This window comes from Calypte anna, chromosome 1, assembly GCF_003957555.1.
Source record: "Calypte anna isolate BGI_N300 chromosome 1, bCalAnn1_v1.p, whole genome shotgun sequence".
In the NCBI taxonomy this organism is placed as follows: domain Eukaryota; kingdom Metazoa; phylum Chordata; class Aves; order Apodiformes; family Trochilidae; genus Calypte; species Calypte anna.
Genome location: NC_044244.1, coordinates 8,981,692 through 9,005,494, shown reverse-complemented (window position 1 = coordinate 9,005,494; position 23,803 = coordinate 8,981,692). Strand labels below are relative to the sequence as shown.

The 23,803-nt window shown below is 40.1% G+C and overlaps 1 protein-coding gene across 1 annotated transcript in view; it reads right to left on the bottom strand.

The window, feature by feature from the left end:
• SEMA3A (semaphorin 3A) overlaps positions 1 to 10,192 on the bottom strand; it is a 163,078-nt gene extending 152,886 nt beyond the window's left edge. Inside the window, exon 1 of the mRNA XM_008493025.2 lies at positions 9,964 to 10,192. Within this exon, the coding sequence (XP_008491247.1) occupies positions 9,964 to 10,075 (112 nt within the window). The 5' untranslated portion in view covers positions 10,076 to 10,192. The remainder of the gene's footprint in view (positions 1 to 9,963) is intronic.
• Positions 10,193 to 23,803: the final 13,611 nt, after the last annotated feature.

Sequence of the window (23,803 nt, the reverse complement as noted above, 5' to 3'; positions counted from 1 at the left end):
TTGTCAGTGAAGCACAACAAATATATTTATTTTTTTAAACTCCATCTTATTTTAACATATGATTATTATCTCTGATTAGAAGAGACGAGATGCCTACCTTAAAACTTAGGAAAAATAGGCCAGGATCTTGCAAACACTCACATGGCCTTGGTAGAAAGTACAGCAAAGACTAAACACAAAGGCTCTTCATCTCTGGAGTCATCTGTAATCACTTCCACAGTGTACTTAGTGTGAAATAAAGAATGATACTCCAAAAAACATCATGAAGGGTGCCTGTACAGAACTGTCTGGAATATCCAAATTTAATTACATGAGACTCACTTTCTGGAAAATAGGCATGTGTTTCATGTCACAGGCATGCACAGCTGAGATTATAATTACTGTAATCACTTTAAAGTACCTGTAAGGACTTTGTATGTTGATCAAAACTAAGTTTGACTGAACTTTGAAAATACATACTAATGGGATTATTCCGAGAGTAGGATACAGCTCTGAATAAGCTTCGCAAGTTTCTGACCTCGACCAATTCCTCATGAGATCACTTTAATACCACTTTACAGGCAAAGAAGCTGACACAGAAGAGCCAAAGAACTAATAGGATTTCACATTTATGGTACTTTCTCTGATTCCTTTTACAGTACAGACTTCCTGTGTATCATCAGCTATTGTGCTGGGTTTCTGATAACCTCTGACCTCCATTTGTAGGTGAGGATAACAAAGCTTTTTCCTAAATTTTGCATGACAGTTGTCCAGTAAAGAGTGTGATTTCCAGGGGGGGGTTTAAAGAATGATGAAAGACAAAAAATTGTGAAGGGATGACAGAAAGGGAAGAAGAATACCCAAGAGATCACGGTTCATCATAAATGGGAAAACAGAATTTGGAAAAGCAGAATTAGAAATTTATGTTAGTCTTTGATCTCAATTACTGAGGCTACAGAGAAAAACAGAATTTTTGATACTATTATTTTATTCATAACACACTTAAAAGAGGTATAAGAAATTTTCTTTTTAAGTTTAAGAAATTCCTAAATCTTTTCTCTTTGAGATGAAATCTTGCTTGCCTGTTTGTTGGAGGCCAGATTTATGGCTGGCATACAAACAACTGAGGATACATATTTAGCACAGCAGATGGACAGGGTTACCATACTGGCAACTGCCACAGCAAGCATCCTGCAAATACTGCTTTCATTGATGTTTAGGACATTTCTGATAAGTGCCAACACCGAGCTCTTTCAAAATGTTACCATATTTTCTTCTAGATCTAAAGATATATTGGTCTTGGTGAGTGGACTCTGACAGTCTTGGAAAAGACAAGCAATGTAGAAGAGATTTCCTAACTGTACAATCTGCAGGTAGCTCAGGGATACATTTATATTGTCCTGCACAGCTGTCAGAGCAAGAGGTTTTGATACAGCTGTTTATCTGCTGTAGTAGAAAGGATAATAAGAAAGAAAAAGAAAATGCTGTCTGGAAGATAAAGTTGGTTTTTTCTCAGATCCCCAGACATCATTTCTGCTGTCCCTCCTGTCACTTGGCACTTACCACATGGCCCAGCAGAATGCAGATCTTGTGCAGGCCCAAGTACAACAGAGATGAGACCAAGGGGACTTATAGATACTATAGAGCAACACTCATCAGTGCTGATATGGCTCTTGTTGTATTTTGAGAAAAAAAACTTCATCAGGTGTAGGCACTGTTTCACACTATACATTGATGAATGGTAAAGATATACGGGGAAATCCACAAAGGAAGCAAAAATTATGTTAACTCCCTGAAATCTCCATCTCACAAGACCTCGCTTATTCCTTGGCTGGGCATCAAATCTGTGTCTAAAAAAGGAGAGCTAATGCCATTCCAGTGTCATCTGGTGATGAAAGTTGTACCCTGCACTCTTTTGGATGCTTGTGAGCTGTATGTCTGTTGCCTCTAGAAAAGGCCACCAACCCCTCCCCCTTGAAAGGCAGCTCTAAATCCTTTAAATTATCTCACAGAGCTTTTTTGTGTCCTTTTCTCACACAAGGCTGGAATTTCAAAAGGAGCCAAAAGGGGCCGTCAGAACCAACATGAGCTTTGCTTCATTAGAGTGGAGAGTAAAGGAGAGCTTTCTTTTTCCTCCTTCCACAAGTTAGATGAAAGTAAATAACTACTTCATTCCTCAGATTGTTCCCCACAAGATCCAACTTTGCACAAAAATATTTATAAGAGATGAGAATTTTATGTGACTGCTCACGTCTAAAGTTTCTGCAACATCCAGCTAGAGAGATAAGCAGGCCCAACAAATGTCAAACAACTTTAAACATTAGAAGATGGCAAACCTTCTGACTTCACTGCATTGGGCTATCAACACGAAGATGAAAACTAAGATGTGACACAAAGTAGACTTGTGCTCACACATTTTAGGAATTGCTGTCGATTAGTCTAGCTCAATGGGAATCTGAAATCCCCCAGAGCTGAGAAAAGGAATCCCCAAGCTGTAAGTTCTATTTAGAATTTTTTAGAAATGAACCTAAATTAGGTTTCATCCTGCTCTCATTTTGAACTAGTTCGCCTATAACAGGGAAGAATCAGGGTCAAGGCACCTGTCCTCTGAGTTACAGATATGGATATGTATTTTATTTGTAAACTATGCTATATGAAATTGAGCCCTGAAATACATTTTTCTTTTTAAAGCATAGAACCATTCAGAAAGAACAGAGCTGGTCACAGGACAGCCTTATTGAAAGCTTCAATAATTAAGCTATTAAATTAGTAAAGCTCTGCAGACCCAGTTACTTCCAGCATGTGCCACTGGATTTGGGGATGAGCTTATTAAGAAGAGAGGCATAAGAAATATGAGATGTAAGCTAGGTAATTGTTTAAAGGATATGAAGAATTTAGTGGTGTGTAATTTCTTGCTATGACTGAAAGTTTGATGCAAATTTAGATAGGGTCACGGGTGACTTCAAGACCGCAGATACTCAAGGCATACCTACATTTAATCAGTTGGATTTTTACACAACTTTAAATACTCATTTAGGCAGAGACAGTTTCTTAAATTAGGGTGCTTTGAGATCAGAATACAGCCTGGGTTCTTCCATAGCACTTAATTGCTACTTTCTTTTGATACCTTCCCAGAAAGAAACTAAAGGAATGAACAAGGAGCTTAATTCCTTTTACAGTCACTGAAAAGAGATGAGCGCCCTTAAACTCTCATTCAGCCTGCCTAGCCCAAGATTAGCTCTCTGGGGTACCTCTCCTGACAGTGAAAAGAGCCTAATGTGGCTGACTATGTCAGTCAAAAAGAAAGACACACACAGAGAATCTCCTGTGGTGCAGGAGAAAAGACTGCAGTGCTTTAAGATTCCGATGCTCTCAACAGCTGTGGCCATCCTTGTCTCTCTTGGGCATCTGGGGCACTATCCACTTGGAAAAAATAGGAAAGTCAAGTAAATGTACTTTCCCCACAGTTATTCTCTACCATCACAGCTGTTACTGGAGGAGAGCAGCTAACCTATATGAAGGCTGTATGTGGGAGGACCGTGAACTTGCAGACATTCCTGAAGGCAGCTTAATCCCGCAAGGGAAGGATTTGCTGAATTGCCCACCAGCACCAGCACACCCCAGCAAGCTACTTTCACATGTAACCCTTAATTAACAAGAGTACCAGGACAAGCTAACAGAACTTCCATTTAAAATTTGCATAGAGTTGTCCACCCCACACGCTTGCTTAAAAAAAATGTGTGGGAGCCTGGAAGACAATTTTACCCTTTTAGCTTTCAAACAACTTGGAAAATGTCACACCATTGACACCCACTTTAGGAGGATTTGTTTTCTCCTCAGTCCACTTAGGCATGCTCAGGTGAGAGATGTGACTGCCTTCAGATTGAACCAGGGTCAAGTCAGGCCTGCAGCTGATGTAGAAAATGTTCAAAATATTAGAGCAACTCTGCACTAGTCGTGCTTCCATCACAATGTTCCAGGCATGCACATGAGAGAAAAGCCTGTAGGCCAGAGGAAGTAAAGAAAAAAGATGTCTCTCTAGTAACAGCTGTGGGCTTAAAGGCTCTATGCAGAATGAGTGATTAGGCAAACTGAAACCATATTAAAAGATCAGAGTATAGCAATGCATTAAATAAAAACTGAAAACACTTCCAAGGAAAATGAAGGTTAAATATACAAATCATTCAGTGGGTTCTTCTCACATGGAATTCCATGCAAATGCTTTCTGTACAAACAGAGGCACACGCATAAGAGATTATCATAAATAACACATGTATGTTGTAGCAACCTGCAAAGACTGAGTTTTCTTATTTCAAATATTGTTTTGCTAAACCTTATGGAATAAGTACACACACACTGAATAAACCCTAAGTAAAACAGACAGGTACTTCATTCCTGTTCAAAAAACTTCAAGCACAGAAGTAAATTTTAAGGCTGACTCACATATCAGTAAATCCATTGAGCTCAGGAAAACCCTGGATATTTAAATTCCTCACTAGGTCAGAGTTTAGGGATGTTGTAGCAAGCAGGAAAAGTGCTGCACACCTTGCCCAAAAAAAGAGTCGAGTTTTCACTGCTGTCAGTACACCACCCACCATGAACAACTCTGCTAACTGTACAGCACAAATAATTATACAGAATTTCACCTTCTCAGAAAAGGGTTGCTCTGTAATTCAGAAAACACTTTTTCCACTAGAATTAAATGGGAAAGCTGGAAACACAAAATGAAAATGTTGGGCTAGGTTTTCACCCTCGTTCCAATTACACTGCCTGTCTCAGGCCCTAATTAGCTAGCTGAAAATTTCCCTATATAGGCAAGATCTGAATCTAGGCACTTCCTTCATCAGCTCCTCTCTCATGTCAGACTGTGGAGCATGTCAGAGGCAGGCAGGGTAGTCCTACCATCTCCCCTGACAGATCTTGTGTCTCTTGAAGACCCCACTCAACCAACATTAGAAAGATCAACAGACAAACCTTCTCTGAAGGATTGGTCATTTGGAGGCCAAAAAAAATGCAAAAGGCTGAATAGCATCTTCAGTGTCACCCAGCCTCCTGCACTGACTGCACAGTGAGGTCTGAGAGTGCCAGAGCAATGCAGAAATGCCATCAGGAATGGTGGAAGCTGAAGAGTGTTAAAAAACCATGCCCCAGCCTGTAAAATCACCCTTTTTGCCTTCCTTCCCAATCTCAGTCTTTGTACTAAGTCTGGTCTGCCCTTTTCTCCTTTTCAGGTACGTTAAAGAGGCTTTTATCTCAATCAGTACTCTTACAACAGAGTTTAAGTAAAAGAGTTTTTTTTTAAGCAGATACCTTGAAATCCGAGAAAAACTCTAATACTGGTCTCAACTCAAGAGAGATAGGATCCCTTGCCAATATTGCTTTCCCCCTTCCCTTCTCCCGCTTTGTCCTGCTTTCCCAATATTTGTGAAGGTATTGAATTGTGAGTTATAGAGTTTGATGGAAAGGAAAAACCACAATCAAACCTGCTGGCAGGTCATCAACTACAGCCAGACTGGGTCAACAAACTACAGACCAGGTATCATATTCACACTAGCATACATCCAGGTAATTGAGTGTGGTGTCAGTCCTCCCCCGTCACGGTGTGCTGGACTGACTGAAACTGACAGAAATTTTGCCATTGCTTTCACTAGAGCCAGAATTTCATCCATATAAAAATCCGTCCTCTAAAACTGTAAGTCAACTGCACATCATGGATGGAGTAGTTCTCACTATCATTTCAACTTTAAACAAGACACATTTTTAATATGGCTTGAATTGGAGCCAGAGAGTAATAGAGCTAAATCTGAGCGTAATGCCTTTCCAGTTACTTATTTTTAAGTAATATGTATCCAATTGAGCAACAACACAGAAGAACCACACATGTATTCTTACAAAACATACTCAGAGCATTCAGTAATTTTCTATAGACAAATGGGATCCGGCAGATGGGTTTGAGAAAGTTGGTTTCACAAGATTTATTCGTGTGGAGACAAAAATCGGGGTTGCCTTAGGAAAAATCTGTAAAACCAAGGAATCATAATGGAAACATTCTTTTTTGCGGGAGGATTGTGTGTTTATATTTAAAGGTCACTGTAGCTGGTTTGATCTGTTTGTGCCCTTACCTCCCCATACAGAGGACACCAAAAGAAAATAGGAAACAATAAATGATAGAAGAAATCCATCTGTAGTTAAGGCTGTATTTATTGTTTTAAACTTTGCACACTCAGCTTTATCACCATCTTTCTGGGAACTCTGGGCTCAACAGAAGTTTTCTGAACAGAATCTGTGACCAAGTGACACAATACAGAGACTTAAAACTGACATCAAAATTGAAGCCAATGAGAACGAAAAAACAAACCCACAAAAACCAACAGCAAAGCTCCCTACATTCTTTAAGGAAAGATTCCTTTACTTTTGACATATCAACAATGACATTTCTTGTTACTCTTACAATAAGAACAAACACAAAAAGGGGAGCTCAGTATCTGAAGGGCTCAACTTGAGCTTTCTGCTTTATGGCTGGTTTTACCACATTTATGCTATGATCCAGAACTTACTGACTTCAATGAACTTTGCATCAGGCCTTAAATCATATTAATTCCATTTAACTGAAATAAGGAGATAAATATCATCTGTACCAAACCTTTCCAACCTTTACACTAAGATGGAAATACCTGGAAATTTTAAAAGGGTACGGAACAATACCCTGATGCTACCTGCTCCTGAACAGGAACTTCACCACAGATTCCAGCTGGACAAGGATTTCCTGTATGTTCTCATGAAATTTCTTTCCTTTAATATGCCATCAAAATCAAGATGATATAAACCAAATAACCAGTCTTCTGTTTCACAACAAACATAAAGAACCTTTTCAGACCACATATGTGACCTTAATATATGCATTTATACACTTTACCTTCCTCTTCCTATCCGTAATATGCTCCATAGGATGCTTCTAATCTTCTGCAAGCCTGAGTGACACGAAGTTAAGAGGAAGCAAGAATAGAAGTTTACCAAAACTCCTGTCCAGCAACCTGGGAAATGGCAAAGCTAATACTGGACCTTTGAAAACAAGTGACCATAGGAAATCATGGTTGGCAGGGGATTTAACCCTTCATGACTCATTTTGCTAACTTGTAAAGCAAATGCCTACGCTTTTTAACCATGTTTGACATCTAATTAGTTGAGAAAAACAAGAAGTTAAAATACATCCTTGATTCCTTTTGAAATAAAGCACCAACAATTAGCTCCAAGGTATTTGTTTAGGCTAAAAACAAGCATGCATGTTAAAAGAAAGCACAATAACAGCCAGTGAAAAGGCAAGTCACTTAGATCATTCTTTTTGCCCTGTATGTTGTGGGTTTTTTTAAATATCATAAGTTTATTTTACTCGATTACATTTCCTTCATGAAGGAGTAGAACTGGTAAGTAACTGGGCAGCTTTTCAGAACTGCAAGCACTTTGAACAGAAATGAGTCACACAGTATCATATAGACATACAGTGGTGAGGAATACCCTGAGAGATACGTACTAGCATGTAAGGTATTCAGCCTGTGCCTGAAAGACATATTTTCACTACCTACAGCTCTTAAGACTGCTCCAAAGCAAGGTGTTAACATTGTTATGTGAATAGCATGCTGTACTGGAAGCAAAATTTGTCTGGAAAAGCACCTGATGATAAGGCTGACTAATAATGATATCCCCATCCTTGGAGATCAATGCAGCAGCACAGGCAACACGCTCCTCTTGACCTGGCCAAGCATTTACACTGGTACTTAACAAGCCTCTGAGTAGCCTGATCTGATTTTTAGGGTTACACATGTTTTAAGTCAAATATGCGATTAAGTGTACAGATGAATCAAAGGCTAGCATGTGAATTCCTGCAAGTCTTCAGACTTTAACTTGCTTTGAATTTACTATGCATTCACTTTCTTTGCTACATGGGAAATAGGGTTTCTCAGCATTTTAAATAATTTTCTTTTTACAATGATCTGCCAATCATAGAAACAGCCTCAGTGTTCCTTTCTGCTTCCTGTTTTGCTGCTATAGGATTGCTTGTATATTAAAATCTGATGTCTGATGTACTTAAGAAATGAAAATGAGACCTTTTCTTCCAGCAAGAGCAGAACTGGACAACAACCAAACAGCAGAGTAGCAAAATGTTGTTAAACTGTATACTGGCATGGTACCAAAAAGGCAGTAAGAAAAGGTAAAACAAGAACAGAGAAAAAAATAGAAGAAAACCAGATTTTAATTCAGTCAGCATAAGTAGGGGCAGAGGCTTGAGCCATCAATAAATTTTAAAAGGGTGAAAAATAATAAACAATAATTAATTAGCCGTTAAACCCCTTTACAGGATATTTTTATAGCATTTATGTTTCTATACACTAATATGAGTTTCAGTATGATTATGAAAGTTTGGAAGCAATTAAGAGCTATTTAATGAGTTTTCTGACATGACATGTAGTTATGGTAGAAGCTTTCTTCAGACTCATTCAAAATAATGAATTTTGTGTTAAATACAAATGGCTTTCTGTATGAAAACTGAATTAACAGATTCTGAACCTCTCAAACTGTTCTTTTCATACATTTCTTTTCAAGTTTAAACACACATGAATATGCATATATGTGTTCTTTAATAAAACCTTGCACATGCATTTATTCCATACAGTGCATCCAAGTTTTGCAGGTGTTGTTTTTTTTATCTTGAGTGCAAAAATGATGTCTGCCTTGTATCAGAGAGGACTTTTCCCCTCTCTCATTTGCAGCAGCACAGAGATGAAAATAATTGGAAAGCAGATTTCTATTGGCAAGAGATGTATTGACACTATACTGCAAACTGGGATTGACATCTATGACCAGGAATGCACACACGTTCTCTTTTTTTTACACAGTACAATCAGTGTGTTACTTTTCCTCCCTTCTTTCAGAACCATAGTCATTGCTCCTTCTCTCAGCCTTTAATAATCTGAGAATGATGAGAAGGCAGCTCTTAAGAGAGACATGTATATACACAGATGCATAGATCTCCCTTTTAGAAATCATACTCTACAGCTCTTAGCATTTTAAACTTCTTTCCCAGTTGCCCATCCTCCAGATCTGGTGAATTCTTCTGAAAACGTACTCAGAGAGGAACTATGCTGACAAAGAGACTACCTGCTTCAGTCTTCCTTTAATACTGGCAGTGTTATACAAAAGTTAATTACTGACAATTGCAGTGTGAATGGCATAACACAATTTCAAACGTAAGCGTAATCTCACAGCTCTCATTCTTCAGTTACACCTTTCCTCTGATCCCTAATGAAATGCATCAGACTACACTGAAAACAATCCCAGTTCAAATAAATTGTACTGCATTAAGCATCCATAGGCAGCATTTTCTAGTGCATAACAGTCCTTTCCTCCTTTTCTGGACTGATCTGTTCCTTTCAGTTTATACTTTCTTGGCAAACCCACCATCTACTGCTTATGTTAGGCATCTGATTGTCAGATTTGTACAAACTGAATATTCATGACTTGAAAATTAACTACTTCATGCCTTAAAAAAAAAAAAAGGAAAATATAAATCTTCATCTATTCCATGCTATTTGAAACAGGTCTGGTATTGCGGCTGCACTACATACCCAGCATGGGCGAGATTAGATGGGTGGCCAAACACGTCTCATCGTTTTAAAGAGTAAAGTCCAGTGAAATAGCACAGGACTGAAAAATACTCTTCCACAGATCAGCACGATCCGGAGTCCTTGTCTGCAAATGCAACTAACTCTTCTTTGTCTGTGTTTAAACTGCGTGGTACCGACCGTAGGATAGAGTGGCTTTTTAAGTATTTTTTTCAATTTTTTTTTTTTCCTAAAGCAAATTTCCCCTTTGGAACATAAGGAAGAAGAGAGAGGAAGGTTCGAAGGGAGATGGTGGGGGGGACCGACGGGGCAAGGAGGAGAGGTTTTGAGGAAAACGGAGACTAACAGAGAACAACAGACTTACCTTTATAAGATAATTTGAGCCTTGGCACATTATTCTTCACATGCTGGCAGTTCACTCTTCCTGCTAGTAATACTCCCAAGGAAAGCAAGGCAATCCCCCTGAGCCAGCCCATGCTGCAGCAGCCACTGGAGGGTCCCTGCGAGCCGGAGCCGCGGCGCTCCCCGTCCTGCCGGGCGCCGCCGGGGAACTTCAGGCAACCTGGGGAGCGGAGGTAACAGGTGATGGGGGTGGGCTCCGCGCCCCGCCGCGCCCCGCCGCGCCCCAGCGCCGCCGCCAGCCGCCCCGGCCCCCCGCCTCGCCGCCGCCGCCGGGGCAACTTCAAGCCCCTCTCACGCACACGCCGCGGGCCGGAAAAGGAGGCAGCCCCCGGGCGCGAGTGGCGTGCGGGCGGGGGGGCGGCATGATGCGGACGGCGGCGGCGGGCCGGGGGCAGGGGCAGGGGCCGGGACCGGGGCCGGGCCGGGGCTGGCCGGCGGAGCGCTCCGGCGCGGCGGGGGCGGGCGGGACTCGGGCGGCGGGGGCGGGAGCGACGGCGGCACCGCGCTCCCGCGCACATGGAGCAGAGACACGGGGGACACTGGTTCTCCCGAGAGCGGCTGACAATGGGAGCGCAGGAAAGCTCGACACCCCCCACCCCTCTTCCCTGCTGTCACACCAGCATGCAGGGGAAAAGAAAAAAAAAAAAGAAAAAAAAAAAGGGAAACACATCGCGGCAGAGATGGGGGGGGGGGGGGGGGGGGGGGGGTAGACGGGGAACGTGGGGGACACGGACACAGAAACCTCCACCGAGCTTGGTAAAGGAACGGAGCTATAGATTTCACCAGCTATTCTGTGTCATTGTCCAGGTTGTTTGGTTTGGGCTTGCTATTTTTTTTTTTTTTTTTTTTTATGATTCTAATTAAAAGATGTACAGCCCCCTTTAAAAACAACAACAGCACAACACAATCCTCGGTGTTGCTACCCACGTAAATAACATCTCCTGCCCATAACGCAATCTTCTTCAGGTTGCTCCTGGTTAAAAACAAGTACAGAGCCTTCCATCAGCGTAACTTTACCACTGAAGCTTTTAAAGCCTTGTTAGGGAAGGTTGCTCTAACCCTCCCGCCTTCCCCACCTCCTGCACTACTCCAATTCAGCAAGAGAAATTCCTAGTAAAGCCCACTTCAGCAATCAGTTCAAGACATGTACAAGTCTAGAGGGGCTTATAAATTTCAATAGATTATTCTCTGAAGTGTTCTTGTAAGTTAAAAACGTTCCAAACCTTCCAATTTCTAGGGCTGTGTGTTAATTATAATCTTACATTTTTATGTAGTGAAACCAGATAAAGATTTTTGTTTGTTTGTTTAAACAAAAGGACACCCAACATCCCCAGAGGTCTTCTAAACGTCAAGGAGCTGTAAATACAAACATATAAGCAAATTTAAGCTCTCCCTTCCCACACATCACATCAACCCCCTTCTAGTGAGTGATGGTTTATTAAATTTTCTGTGCTGTGCTGAATACAAAATGAATTACATTTTGGAATGTAATATCTTACAAAGACATGTGTCCTGTATTATGTTCCTAATGCAATATTGGCAGAAACACTGGCAATCAACCTGTGTAAAATACTGGCATCATCAAAAAAAGTGTGATGACCCCTCTTTAGTTAGTTTTGTACTTTTCTAGAAAAAAAGTCTGAGTGCTCTGTGGTGACAGAGTCTATGGTATTTCAGTGAGATCTCTTCCTTCCTTTTACCATGATTTACTGTGGGTTAACAACCAGTTACCTAGTCCTACTGACAATGACCACACTACAGTCCAGTTTTTAGAGAACATAGCATTTCTTTTCTGTGATCAGATCTAGTGACTAAACCAGCATCTAGGAGATAGTCTTAACTTTGAAAATGAAGTTCATAGTTGAAAATGCGGGTGTCAGTGTGGTTCTAATTAAAGACTCGTGCAGAGCAAGAGTTGGTGCTATGGTAAAGCACAGGCTAAAATTCTGTCATTGCTGCTTTACTGCTTAATATTCACACACCAGTGGAAAAGAAGGGTCTTTTCCCCTCTCTGCTTTAACAAATTCTTCTGCTTCCCAAGCTTAATTCATTAATCCTGTGCCATTGTATCTGCCAGATTAAGCAATTCTATTGATCAGCAGCATTGTTAAAAAAATAAAATCCAAAAATAATGTTGCTTTTGGTCATTCCCACACTTGTTATCCTGAGCATTTTCATGCTCCAGGCAGTGGATTAGAGCTCCAAAATGACAAGAGGCGCCTGTCTGTTTTCCAGGGATTACTTGCTACAGACATTCACTCTGCAAAGGAATTCATGTCACTTTGAGATTATTTGGAGAATTGGCCTAATGAACTATCCTTTTGTACTAAGCAAACAATTAGAGAGAAAACACAAAAGATGCACCATATTCAGGACTTTATAAAGCACATCATTTCACAATGATGTTGTTACACTCAGTTTAACTATAGCTGTGTAAAGAAGGCACAACTACTTTTTTTATTAAAAGGAAAAGAGTGTACGAAGCTAAATTTATATCCGTCTCACACAGAATGAATATGTAACACTCCAGACTATTTTATAGCAACCAAATAAACAAATCGTGGTCTCTAGTCAATATATATTTTTCCCAGAAAATATATGGATTAGACACACTGAGTATTAATTTAACCAAGATTGCATCTGAGAAATAAAATTCAGTATCATTTCAGGAAAGGTGAGAGATAATTTTTACATCCTTGATGTGAGACACCACTCACGTTTTGTCTTCCTTTGTAGGATATGCCAGTGTAAAAAGACAGAAAAGTGTAAGAACTGATCCTGTGGGATGTCCTTCTGCTATTTAGCTGTAAGTAGTGCTAATCAGCTAGTCAGGACAGCATATGCTACACCCCCTTATAAGGAGAGGGGCAATGGCAGCACTTCAGTGGTGCTTGAAGAGGCTTTATATCTCAAAGACACCCATTGCCATATGTTGCTCTGCCAAGGCAAAACTGGGCACTTCTTGGAAGGAATGATTTGGCCAGTGCTCCTACTGCAAGTGCCAGAAACGTCAACTCTGGGAATTTAGGGTGGGCAACAACTCACTTTCAGATGACAATATATTCACCTTTTTTCATTAGCCTTTTGAAAGTGATCTAGATGCCGAGTTTAGAGAAAGAGGGAAAAAGTAAAATCCAAACTTTCCTCAGTTCTTAAAATAAAACCCTTCTCCCATGAAAAAAAAAAAAAAGACCACAGTTTTTAGATTAATTATTCCATTATTGCTCAGTGAGTTCAAAAGGAATAACAGTTCTTCTGCATCATTTCTATTTCTTGCAGATTTTATTTTTGTTTCTGTAACGGCATTTACATGACCTTCTATACAATGTTTTAGATCTCAAAACCCAGACAAGCATTTGTTGTCTGTGTTTAACATTTCTGGTGTCATGCTGTGTGGCATTATGATTTGGAGGTTTTATACCACCTTTCAATATGTGCAGCAACTTCAGATTCCTAGATCCTACTGGTTATAGAATCATAGAATCATAGAATCGGCTGGGTTGGAAGGGACCTCAGAGATCATCGAGTCCAACCCTTTTACCACCGTTGCCGTTGCTAGACTATGGCACTGAGTGCCACATCCAGTCTCTTTTTAAATATCTCCAGGGACGGAGAATCCACTACTTCCCTGGGCAGCCCATTCCAATGCCGGATCACTCTCTCCGTAAAGAAATTCTTTCTAATATCTAACCTAAATTTCCCCTGGCACAACTTAAGACCCTGCCCTCTTGTCTTGTTGAAAGTCGTCTGGCAAAAGAGACCAACGTCCACCCGGTTACAACCTCCTTTCAGGGAGTTGTAGACAGCGATGAGGTCTCCCCTGAGCCGCCTCTTCTTTAGGCTGAACAGCCCCAGCTCTCTCAGCCTCTCCTCATAGGGTCTGTGCTCGAGTCCCTTCAGCAGCCTGGTTGCCCTCCTTTGGACGTGCTCCAGGACCTCGATATCCTTCCTGAACTGGGGGGCCCAGAACTGGACACAGTACTCAAGGTGTGGCCTCACCAGGGCTGAGTATAGGGGCAGAATCACTTCCTTGGACCTGCTGGCGACGCTGTTCCGGATACAGGCCAGGATGCCATTGGTCTTCTTGGCCACCTGGGCACACTGCTGGCTCATGTTCAGCTTCCTGTCAATCCAGACTCCCAGGTCCCTTTCTGCCTGGCTGCTCTCCAGCCACTCTGTCCCCAGCCTGTAGCGCTGCATGGGGTTGTTGTGGCCAAAGTGCAGAACCCGGCACTTGGCCGTGTTAAACCTCATCCCATTGGAATCAGCCCAACTCTCCAGTCTGTCCAGGTCCCTCTGCAGAACCCTTCTGCCTTCCAGTTGATCGACACTTCCCCCCAGCTTAGTGTCGTCTGCGAATTTGCTGATGATGGACTCAATCCCCTCATCTAGATCATCAATGAAGATATTGAACAGAACTGGGCCCAACACTGATCCCTGGGGGACACCACTAGTGACCAGCTGCCAACTGGATGCAGCCCCGTTCAGCACCACTCTCTGGGCCCGGCCCTCCAGCCAGTTCTTAACCCAGCACAGTGTGCTCCTGTCCAAGCCACGGGCTGATAGTTTTTTCAGGAGGATGCTGTGGGAGATGGTGTCAAAGGCCTTGCTAAAGTCCAGGTAGACCACATCAACAGCCTTCCCCTCATCCACCAGTCGGGTCACCTGATCATAAAAGGAGATCAGGTTGGTCAGGTATGACGTGCCCTTCCTAAACCCGTGCTGGCTGGGCCTGATCCCTTGCCCATCCTGCAGGTGCTGCGTGATTGCACTGTGGATGATCTGTTCCATGACCCTGCCAGGCACTGAGGTCAGGCTGACGGGCCTGTAGTTTCCTGGGTCCTCTTTCCAGCCCTTTTTGTGGATTGGTGTGACATTCGCCAACTTCCAATCATCTGGGATGTCCCCAGTGAGCCAGGACTGTTGGTAGATGATAGAGAGAGGCTTGGCAAGCTCTCCTTCATTACCCTTGGGTGGATAAACTGGATGTCTGGGCTTGTGCTGTTGACCCACCACACAGAATTATTCCTTTAGTCCCTTACAAGTAGTCATGATTTGGTGCTTCTCATTACTTAGAAACAGTATTACTTGACTTGTGATTACTTCAGATGTTCTTGCTACTGAGTGATTTTTATACTTAGCAGCTCTTGAAAGTTTAACTGTTCTAAGAAAGTCTTCAGTGTGCTTTAAAGGCATCCTTATGTACGGAGTTGTTTCTGATGTTTTAGATGAGTCATTACTTGTTATGTTGACAGGATCAGGTCTTTCTCAGAACTATGCAGGAATTACCAGAATCTGTTTTTTATATGCATTACTAATCCAGTAATGTTTAACGGGAAGATTTCTTGGGTTTCTGGTCAAAATTAGAGAAAAATAAACCCTTTGACTGCATCTGATTGCTAAAAACCTCCTTAGAGAATATGCTTCTGTAGGAAATGTGAAATCTTAACTAGATACAGTCCCTGCTATTTTCTCCCATAGCAGGTGAATTGCACGATAAGCAGAATATTTACAGTTCTGCAAAGGGCCCCTTTGAAATTGCTCCAATTGTATACATAATGATACTTGTTACACACTTTAGAATAACTAACAGAGGCTCATTCTAAAGCCCAATTATAAGTGCATTTGTCCTGCAGTATGTGAGAATCCCAGGACGCAGGTTTCACAGTACATTGACTTAAGAAGGAAAATCCCATTTAAGAAGATCCAGACATCAGCTGCTGCATTTTGCTTTTATGTCACAGACTGCCACTCTCTCATTTGGGTCGCTACAAACGTTGTGTGAGGACACACTAGAAATATGAAAAAGAATGTTTATAAATAATGCTTGTGGGAATATGAAAAGTGTTGATTTTTCATCCAGATGCAGTTCATGCACAAGGGAATGGAGTAGAAGGAATTGTGATGTGAGTAAAACTGGCAGTGAAGAAGAATTTTGCATGTTTGGATGCAGCAGCAAAGAAAGCCAACAGGATGCTGGGTTGCATCAACAAGGACACCACCGGCAGAGACAAAGAAGTCATCATCCTGCTCTATTTGGCACTTATCAGACTGTACCTGGAGTGTTGCATCCAGTTTTGGGCCCCACTGTACAAAATTGTTGCAGACAGGTTGGATCGAGTCCAGAGAAGAGCCACAAGAATGATCAGAGGACTCGAGCATCTGCCGTACAAAGAGAGGCTGTGAAAACTGGGTCTGTTCAGCCTTGAGTAGAGAAGACTTAGGGGAGAGCTTATTACAATGTTCCAGTACTTAGAGGGCAGCTATGGAGAAGCTGGAGACTCCTTGTTCATGAGAAGTCACATGGACAAGGGGCAATGGGCACATGTTGCTCCTGGGGAGATTCCATTTGAATATAAGAGGAAAATTTTTCACTATGAGGACAGATAGATACTGGAGCGGTCTCCCAGGAGAAGTGGTGGGTTCCCCCACTTTGGAAAGTTTTGAGTCTCAGCTTGACAGGGTGCTGAGACATATCATATGAACACTATTAGAAGGGTTGTACCAGATGATGCTTGAGGTCTCTTCCAACCTAACATTCTATGATTCTATGTTGGCCTCACTTCTGAAGGCAACATGTCAAGAAGATCCACATCTAGGTTCAAGTCTTTTGCTTGTATAAGACAGAAATCTAAACCTGGAATTTATTTAACATACATCTTACATCTTAATGCTGACACAGTTATTCTTCTCTCATTCTTACTGAAGAAAAAAAAAAAAAGAAAAAAAAAAAAAGAAAAGAAATCTGTAAAGGGCTTATACAGGGAAGAAAAGTGCTTCTGATATCCAGACCTTCTGAACTGGATATCAACTGTTATTTTTACACTGTTGATGATTATCACATTAGCTCGAGAGGTTATAAATAGCTGCTTTCACCTGCATTTTAAAAGTTTGAAGATTCTGTGGAGTGGCACTTTTTAAATTATGAAGCAATCACAGAAAAAAATTATTTAAATATGCATCAGCAAAAAGGGAGTTGAAGGTGTAGAGTTTAACATTTTGTCAAACTGGAGTTGGCAAAATCACAGGGTTGCATCTAGACCTGGAAATATTCTTGTAGTTTGTTAGTCTAGACATGTCTTTCCCCAGCACTCCCTTGGGCTATGGTGCATTTGGTAGCCTTATTTAAATCTCCTGAATCCACACACATCTGTAACATTTATTACTGTATGTGATTGAGTTTCTAACTGTGCCAGTTAGTGTCTGTGTTCTCTCAATAACACAGCATCTTACCATCTTTTCACCATCAACTTTTCTTTCATTTCTCAGGACTAATGAGACTGTACTACATGTGATGCTTGTACTTTTGGCAGCATAATGGGATCTGTATCAGTATGATGTGTTTTATTCACAATGCTTTCAGGTCTATTAAACACCTCATCAACTTTTTCAAGAATATTCTTTGCATCCTGTTCTGTGGAGAGGTTATATGCCTGTCTGAACAGCAGCATTTTCAGATTGCTCTTCAAACCTAAACAAACCTTATTTATTCTCTTGGCCTCTGCTGCCTGATGCTCATCTCACATGCAAACATATACCAACTGTGATACCCAGACCTATGTTAAGAAGCCCACCTTCATAGCTCAGTACTAGGCTTGAGATATTAATAAGAGTTAGAATGGGCTCAGAATGGGTCAGTAGCTTCTGTTTCCAATGGATTAGCTCTGGGGTACTCATCCAAATTGAACAAAACTTCCATCTCTATTAGCTTGCAAGTACAGAGACTTCCATACCTCTGATTGCTTATGTTTATTTGCTGTTGGGCCTTAACTGAAGAAATGCTGGCAAGGACATAGTTTTTGTTTTTTTTTCTTTATAGGAGATGCAGGAAATGCAAAGAAATATTTTATGCTCTAATTCTTGGGAGAAAAGACGATTTAAGTAAAATAATTATAAAGAGGAAAAACAACTGCAGCTAAGATACTTTTGGCTCCTTAAATCCTATTCCAGGCCTGACTTTTTTCACTTTGTTGAGAAAAATCTAATCTAGCCGTAAGATCTGTTCCCAAATGACAAGATGCAGAATGACTTGCTAATCTAAGACAAGAGATTTAATTGTTGGTGGATCTCTGAAAAGATAGATGATAAACCATCCTGTCCTTTTCCCCATTAGTAGCTGAAGAACCAGCTTGCAAGGTGTATTACTCACAAATGCATTACAGATGAAGTTACTACAGCATTCAAACCCAATTTTAGCTTTTATCATGCATATTTTTTTCAAAATTGCAACTACTGACACTATATAAAATATTTTCATGAACAAGCCCCAAGAAAATTCTACAACTCAGAAAAGTACGACATGGATCAATATGAAAATACAGTTTTCAGGGTCTCTTACTTGTCTTTGAAAGTCCCCTTATGTTCTAATTTGTGTCTTTAGTGCCCTGTATACCTTTCAAGGTCTGATCCTAAGGGATTTGCTAGGGGCCACACACTGAGACATTAACATGACAAGAAATTGATCCCTCACTTCTCACATACTATGCCAGCAGTCTCATCCTCACCTCTTCATTTGTCATAGTATGCAAGTCACTCCTGTCAGCCCTAAAAGTCCTCCCTTATCACTTTATATGCAAAAATCCCCAGTTCTACTGTACCTGGGATCCATCATGGCCAGCCTTTTAGACCTATGTAGTTTTGCTTTGTAACATTTACTGCCAACTGTCAAAGACTTGAAAGACACAACCCTATCTTCTGTGCCACCCATTCATCACAGGCTTTTTATTTCAGGTGAATTGAGGCAAACCTTAAACTGAAAGTGTATGTAAAATCTGCAGTGATAATTGTACTTTTCTGGACCTTTTTTCTTCTCTCTCTTTCCCATGTGCTGAGTGGCTAATTAGTATATGACAAAGATATTAGACCAACAAAACGGTCAACATCACACATCTTCCCTATTGACTTTCTAGACTGAAAAACTTTTTAATGAGAATGGGTTTTTTTCATAGACAAATTACAAGTCTGATTATTTGAACAGAATGTGTGAGTGCAAATCGTCTTTGGAAGATCAAACAATATCACACAAAATGCAGAGGCTGAGGAGTCAATTTATGGCTTCTGATGCCAAAGCTGATATCTATTTAATCACTACTCAGTCTGTGGAAACTAGGAAGAGTAGGTAAACTGTGATAGTTTAGGAAAACTTGGTTGAACTTTCAATAATTTAACCTCTGTGAATGCTTTTAGAGTTAGCAATATATAGAAGTCTGTGCTAGAAGAGGAGAGGGTGGAATTCAAATTAAAACAAGGTCTAAGAAAGCACTAGCTAACTCTCTATACTTCTCTGAGTCTCCAGTGAGTACAGATTTCAGCAGGGGAGAACTTTATTTTCTTTGTGTGGACTAATTTGTAACCATTTCAGAAAAGATTTCCATTACATTCTTTTCCTATTTGTTTCTCAAACATTGTAGTTCATGATATTTCAGGCAGGTAAACAGGAAAGAGGGATTCCTTCTGGCTCCTGAAGTGCTGAAATCCAAAACAAAAATAGAACGGAGCTGGACCAGTTAGTCACAGAAACCTTGTCTGTGGAAATTTAGAAGTAGGTTGAACACACGTGCACACATGTAACATTAGGTCAATTCTCTAGGAAAATTACTGAAAACCAGCCTGTTTTCTGTTTCTCAGGCATTCTAGAAATACTTCAAATACTTTGCTATTTTGATGTTTGTATGTTCATACCAACAGAAGAACAACAAAGAGCATCAGGTAATAAACCAGACATCCTTGACTCTACAATGAGTTTTTACCAACAGCACTTGAGCTTGGTGAAAAAGCATCCAAGCCTAAGTCTGAACTGTTGCAATCCATCTTCCCCTTTTTTCTGTCCAAGCAGTGGATGAAACTGCAGTTTCAGCTCTCAGCACTCTGGAGCAGCTTGGATGGTGCATTTCTAAAGGTGGTAGAAGTGGTAAAGGTGGTAAAAGTGGTAAAGGAAGCATATGGCCACATGAGGGGAAGAGCATTCCCCTGTGTCAGCCTGACACCTTGGTGGAGATAATATGGTAATGGAGATCTGCTGACACTGTATAACATCCTTCTGCCCTCTCAGAGCCTGCCCTGTTCTCTGTACCAGAGGAGAAGGAAAAACAAAGATGCTGGTATTGCTGGTAAATATTTCCCACAACAACAGAAATTCTTAATTCTGGACCAGAACTTGCTACTTAGCAACACCTTAGTGATTTGTGATTAGACCTGGAAGGAAAAAATTCATATGCCAGTAAGCCAGGTATTCTTTACATGCAAAAATAGTGTAATCACAGCATATTTTACCTTATAACAAAACAGGAATGGAAAAAGACTGGGCTCATACATGCACACCATCTCTATATATACAAAGAGACAAAACATGTTGTGTATGGGTAGTATAACATAAAATTAGCATAATTAGCTATCTTCATTTTCCTTGGCATTTCACAATATCTCACAGATGGATCCCTCAGGTTTTTGTTGTTGTTGTTGTTGTTGTTTGTTTCTTATATGCATCATGTACTGGTTTCATGAATCTCTCAGCCAAATTCCAGAGTATTTCTTAAAGCTTTACATAACAATCTTATAAACTATAAATATATGTCTAGGAAGGTTGCTTTTCTTCTTTCTTTTGTTTAATTTTTTTTCTTTATTCTTTTTTTTATGTTTATCTCTACCTTCAAGTGAAATTGAACAAGAATATGTTCATAAAGACAAAAAATTCCATTGTTTATACTGATCGGTACAGACTAGGCAGTGAGGGGGAAAAAACAAGGCATCTGTTGAATACAAATGAAGACAGCAGGTTGGTGCACGAGTACTTAGGTTCTGAAGCTACTTGTCATTTGCTTATAGTGCTTGAAACCTCACTTTCCTCCTCCCCCCTTCCATGGGACAAAGTTACAGAAAACAGAGTGACTTCAAGAAGGTGACTTCATGTGAAAATGCAAAAGCTGACACACACACAAGCCCAGTCTTTGCCAATTTGAATCAGTGTTCCATATCAGTCCTAACTTTACCAATGACAATTTTGTTCTAAACAGTCCCTTTTAGCTGCTGTTAAAGAAACTTGAAACTCCTTGCATGATGTTGCTAACAACAGGGAACGGTGTACCAAAGCCTAGAATTACTGTCCTTAAAGGCTTTATTATGATGGCAAAACCAACTGTTAAGAGAGCTCCCTGGTGCTCAAAAGGTCTATATGGTGCTCAGCAAATGTAGGTTTCACAATAAATTGTGAAACTTGGAAGGAGATGAAGAGGAAAAAATCCAGCATCCCAGACTTCAAACAAATCGTGCTTTCCATTTTTCTCCCAAAGTGTTGAATGATACATGACATCATATGATGTGTAGTTATTCCCCAATCTCTATTCCAGTGTGAATAAATGGGTTCTATTTCCAAGAAAATGTGTTAAAGGCAAATTTTACTCTCAGTTACCCTGATGTCAATCCCAAGCAACAATTCAAATCCTGTTCCTCTGGATTCACTGATGTAACAGAGAACAGAATGTGGTACTTGAAAAAGCAGCTGTCACCTTATGGAAAACTATGAAATATCTTTTTTGGAAACAAGCATTCTTCTGTTTATTGTATTTCCCTGTACTTCTTTTCTCTCATTCTTTCTTGCTGAAGACAGTGCTTTAAAACAGAATCACTGTTGTTTCTTAAAAATTTATCTGCTTCTGCCCTTATTCCCCACCTGACATCATAATCCTCTGTTTGTGACATAACAATCATTTTTACAATGACCAACTGTGATACTACAAGCTGGGCTTAAGATCTGATCCAAAAAAAAATGCATTTTACTCTGATATCTTACATAACGTTATATCAACTTTCAGCTCAAGAGATAATAATGTCAACAAAGTGACATCAATTAAGGTTTCATTCAGGGAGTGGTACACTTGATATAACTCCCTAGAGATAATTCCCTCCAGAGTTTACAGTTTTATGATTTGACCTTTAAAAATGTTTCCACTCTATACAGTGCTTGGCTATGCAAGTCTAATGATTTTGTTGAAGTAGAAAAACATTGTGTATACAACTCAGCAGAGTCTCACACAGGAGATAAAAGTAGAAATAAGCAGAAGCTTAAGAAAAGGAAAATAAAATGCAAAGATATTTCTCATGAACTGTTCAAAGAATTTCAGACACCATAATGATTTATGAGAATAACCTGAAGAGCAGCATCCTTGACAAGTGCTGAGTGAGTACCCTTCTCAAGTTTGCAGTCCTGTGTTTGAGGATACAGTTTCATCCTGTATTTTTGCTCTGAAATTCAGTGGTTTCTCTGTTCATCCTACCATCCTTGGCAGCTTTAACTGGACTTATTCATGGGTTCCAAATTCTGCACATGCTTTGCTGGATTTGCGCCTATGTGTGTTGAAATTTTGTTATGAGTGGGACAGGCAGTACAATCCAGAATCAGGGAAAGCCAGTTTTTGTTCCTTAGCACACTTCAGACTTTAAGGAAGGACCTTCAGGAAAAACAGGCGTCTAGGGGAACAGGTTATCAAGTGCTGTGCAGCCTGAACTTTCTCTTCCTGACAGCTGAAAACATTTGAAAAATAGCAGACTTTGCCTAAACTTAAGTCTGATGACCAACACAGCCCTATGTAGGACTTAGATTTCAACTCTCTCAAAGTTTTGTGTATTAGTGGGCTATTTGATAGAGGTTTAAGCTGAAAGATATTTTTAATAAATATTAAACTCTGGATTGTTTAAATAACTGGATTTCCACATATTTTTTTCTTTAACAGATAGCTTCTAAGGAAATTGTGTCCTGAAATTAAATATTTTGCTTTTTATAGAATGCTAAACATAGAAATAATCATGCAGAAGAAATAAATTAATTTTTTAATATTCTCTATTGCAATCGTTAATTTGATGTCACTATTTCTTCTTAAAGAGCTCAAGAAGTTCCCACTCTTTCACAAGTTGTTTTTTTTCTAAATTCAAGAGAACTCTGGCTGGTGAAGGAGATATTTTTCTCTTGGTAAAATGGCTTGCTATAGTAAAATGTTCCATCTGGAGTGCCCAGATATTGTAAAAGTAAATTTCTCTGTGCTATCATCTCCTTGAAAGCCATGTGCACACAAGATGAGTCTCTTGCACCATAAGAGATGTCTCTGATGACATGAATTAGTAGATAGCATGTGTTGCTTTGGAAAACTTTGTTTAATATTGAACACTGGTTGATGATACTTTCCAGTGATATCACATTACAAAACTGATTGTAAAAATACCGCAACCACATCATGGATAAAGTTATCCATTCTGCTTGCTACACCAATGCCTCACCATGGAAATCCATCCTAGATTTATTGACCGCAAATTATTGTATATGTGAAATAAATTAGTTGGAGAAAGAAGCATATCTTTACGGCTTTCAACACATCTCCTGTGGAAACAGCATGAAAAATGCAAAACCTGTTTCACTAATCTCTTCCAACATTTTGCATATGCAACAGCCACTGCCTCAAAAGCCAGATTTCTTCACTGATCACGTTTTCAAAACTCATGAAACAAAACTTTCAAACTCCAGTTTGATAGAGACCTTTAATATGTCTCCTTGTTTGTATATTTCTTTTTTTTAACATATTATAGAGTTCAGTTACTGGAAAGGATAATTTTGAGATGGTTACTGTTGTTATTGTATGAAACTGAGCAGTGTTCCAGCCAAACAAAGTCTCATTCTCATTAAGACAGAGACATTTGAATGAAAATTAAGACCCTTCTAATGAAATACACTGGTGGATTAAGTTAAAAGTGGCAGGACATTACCTTATTTATCTAGTTGTGCTTGCACGACATGCTAGGCCAGCAGTTATGAC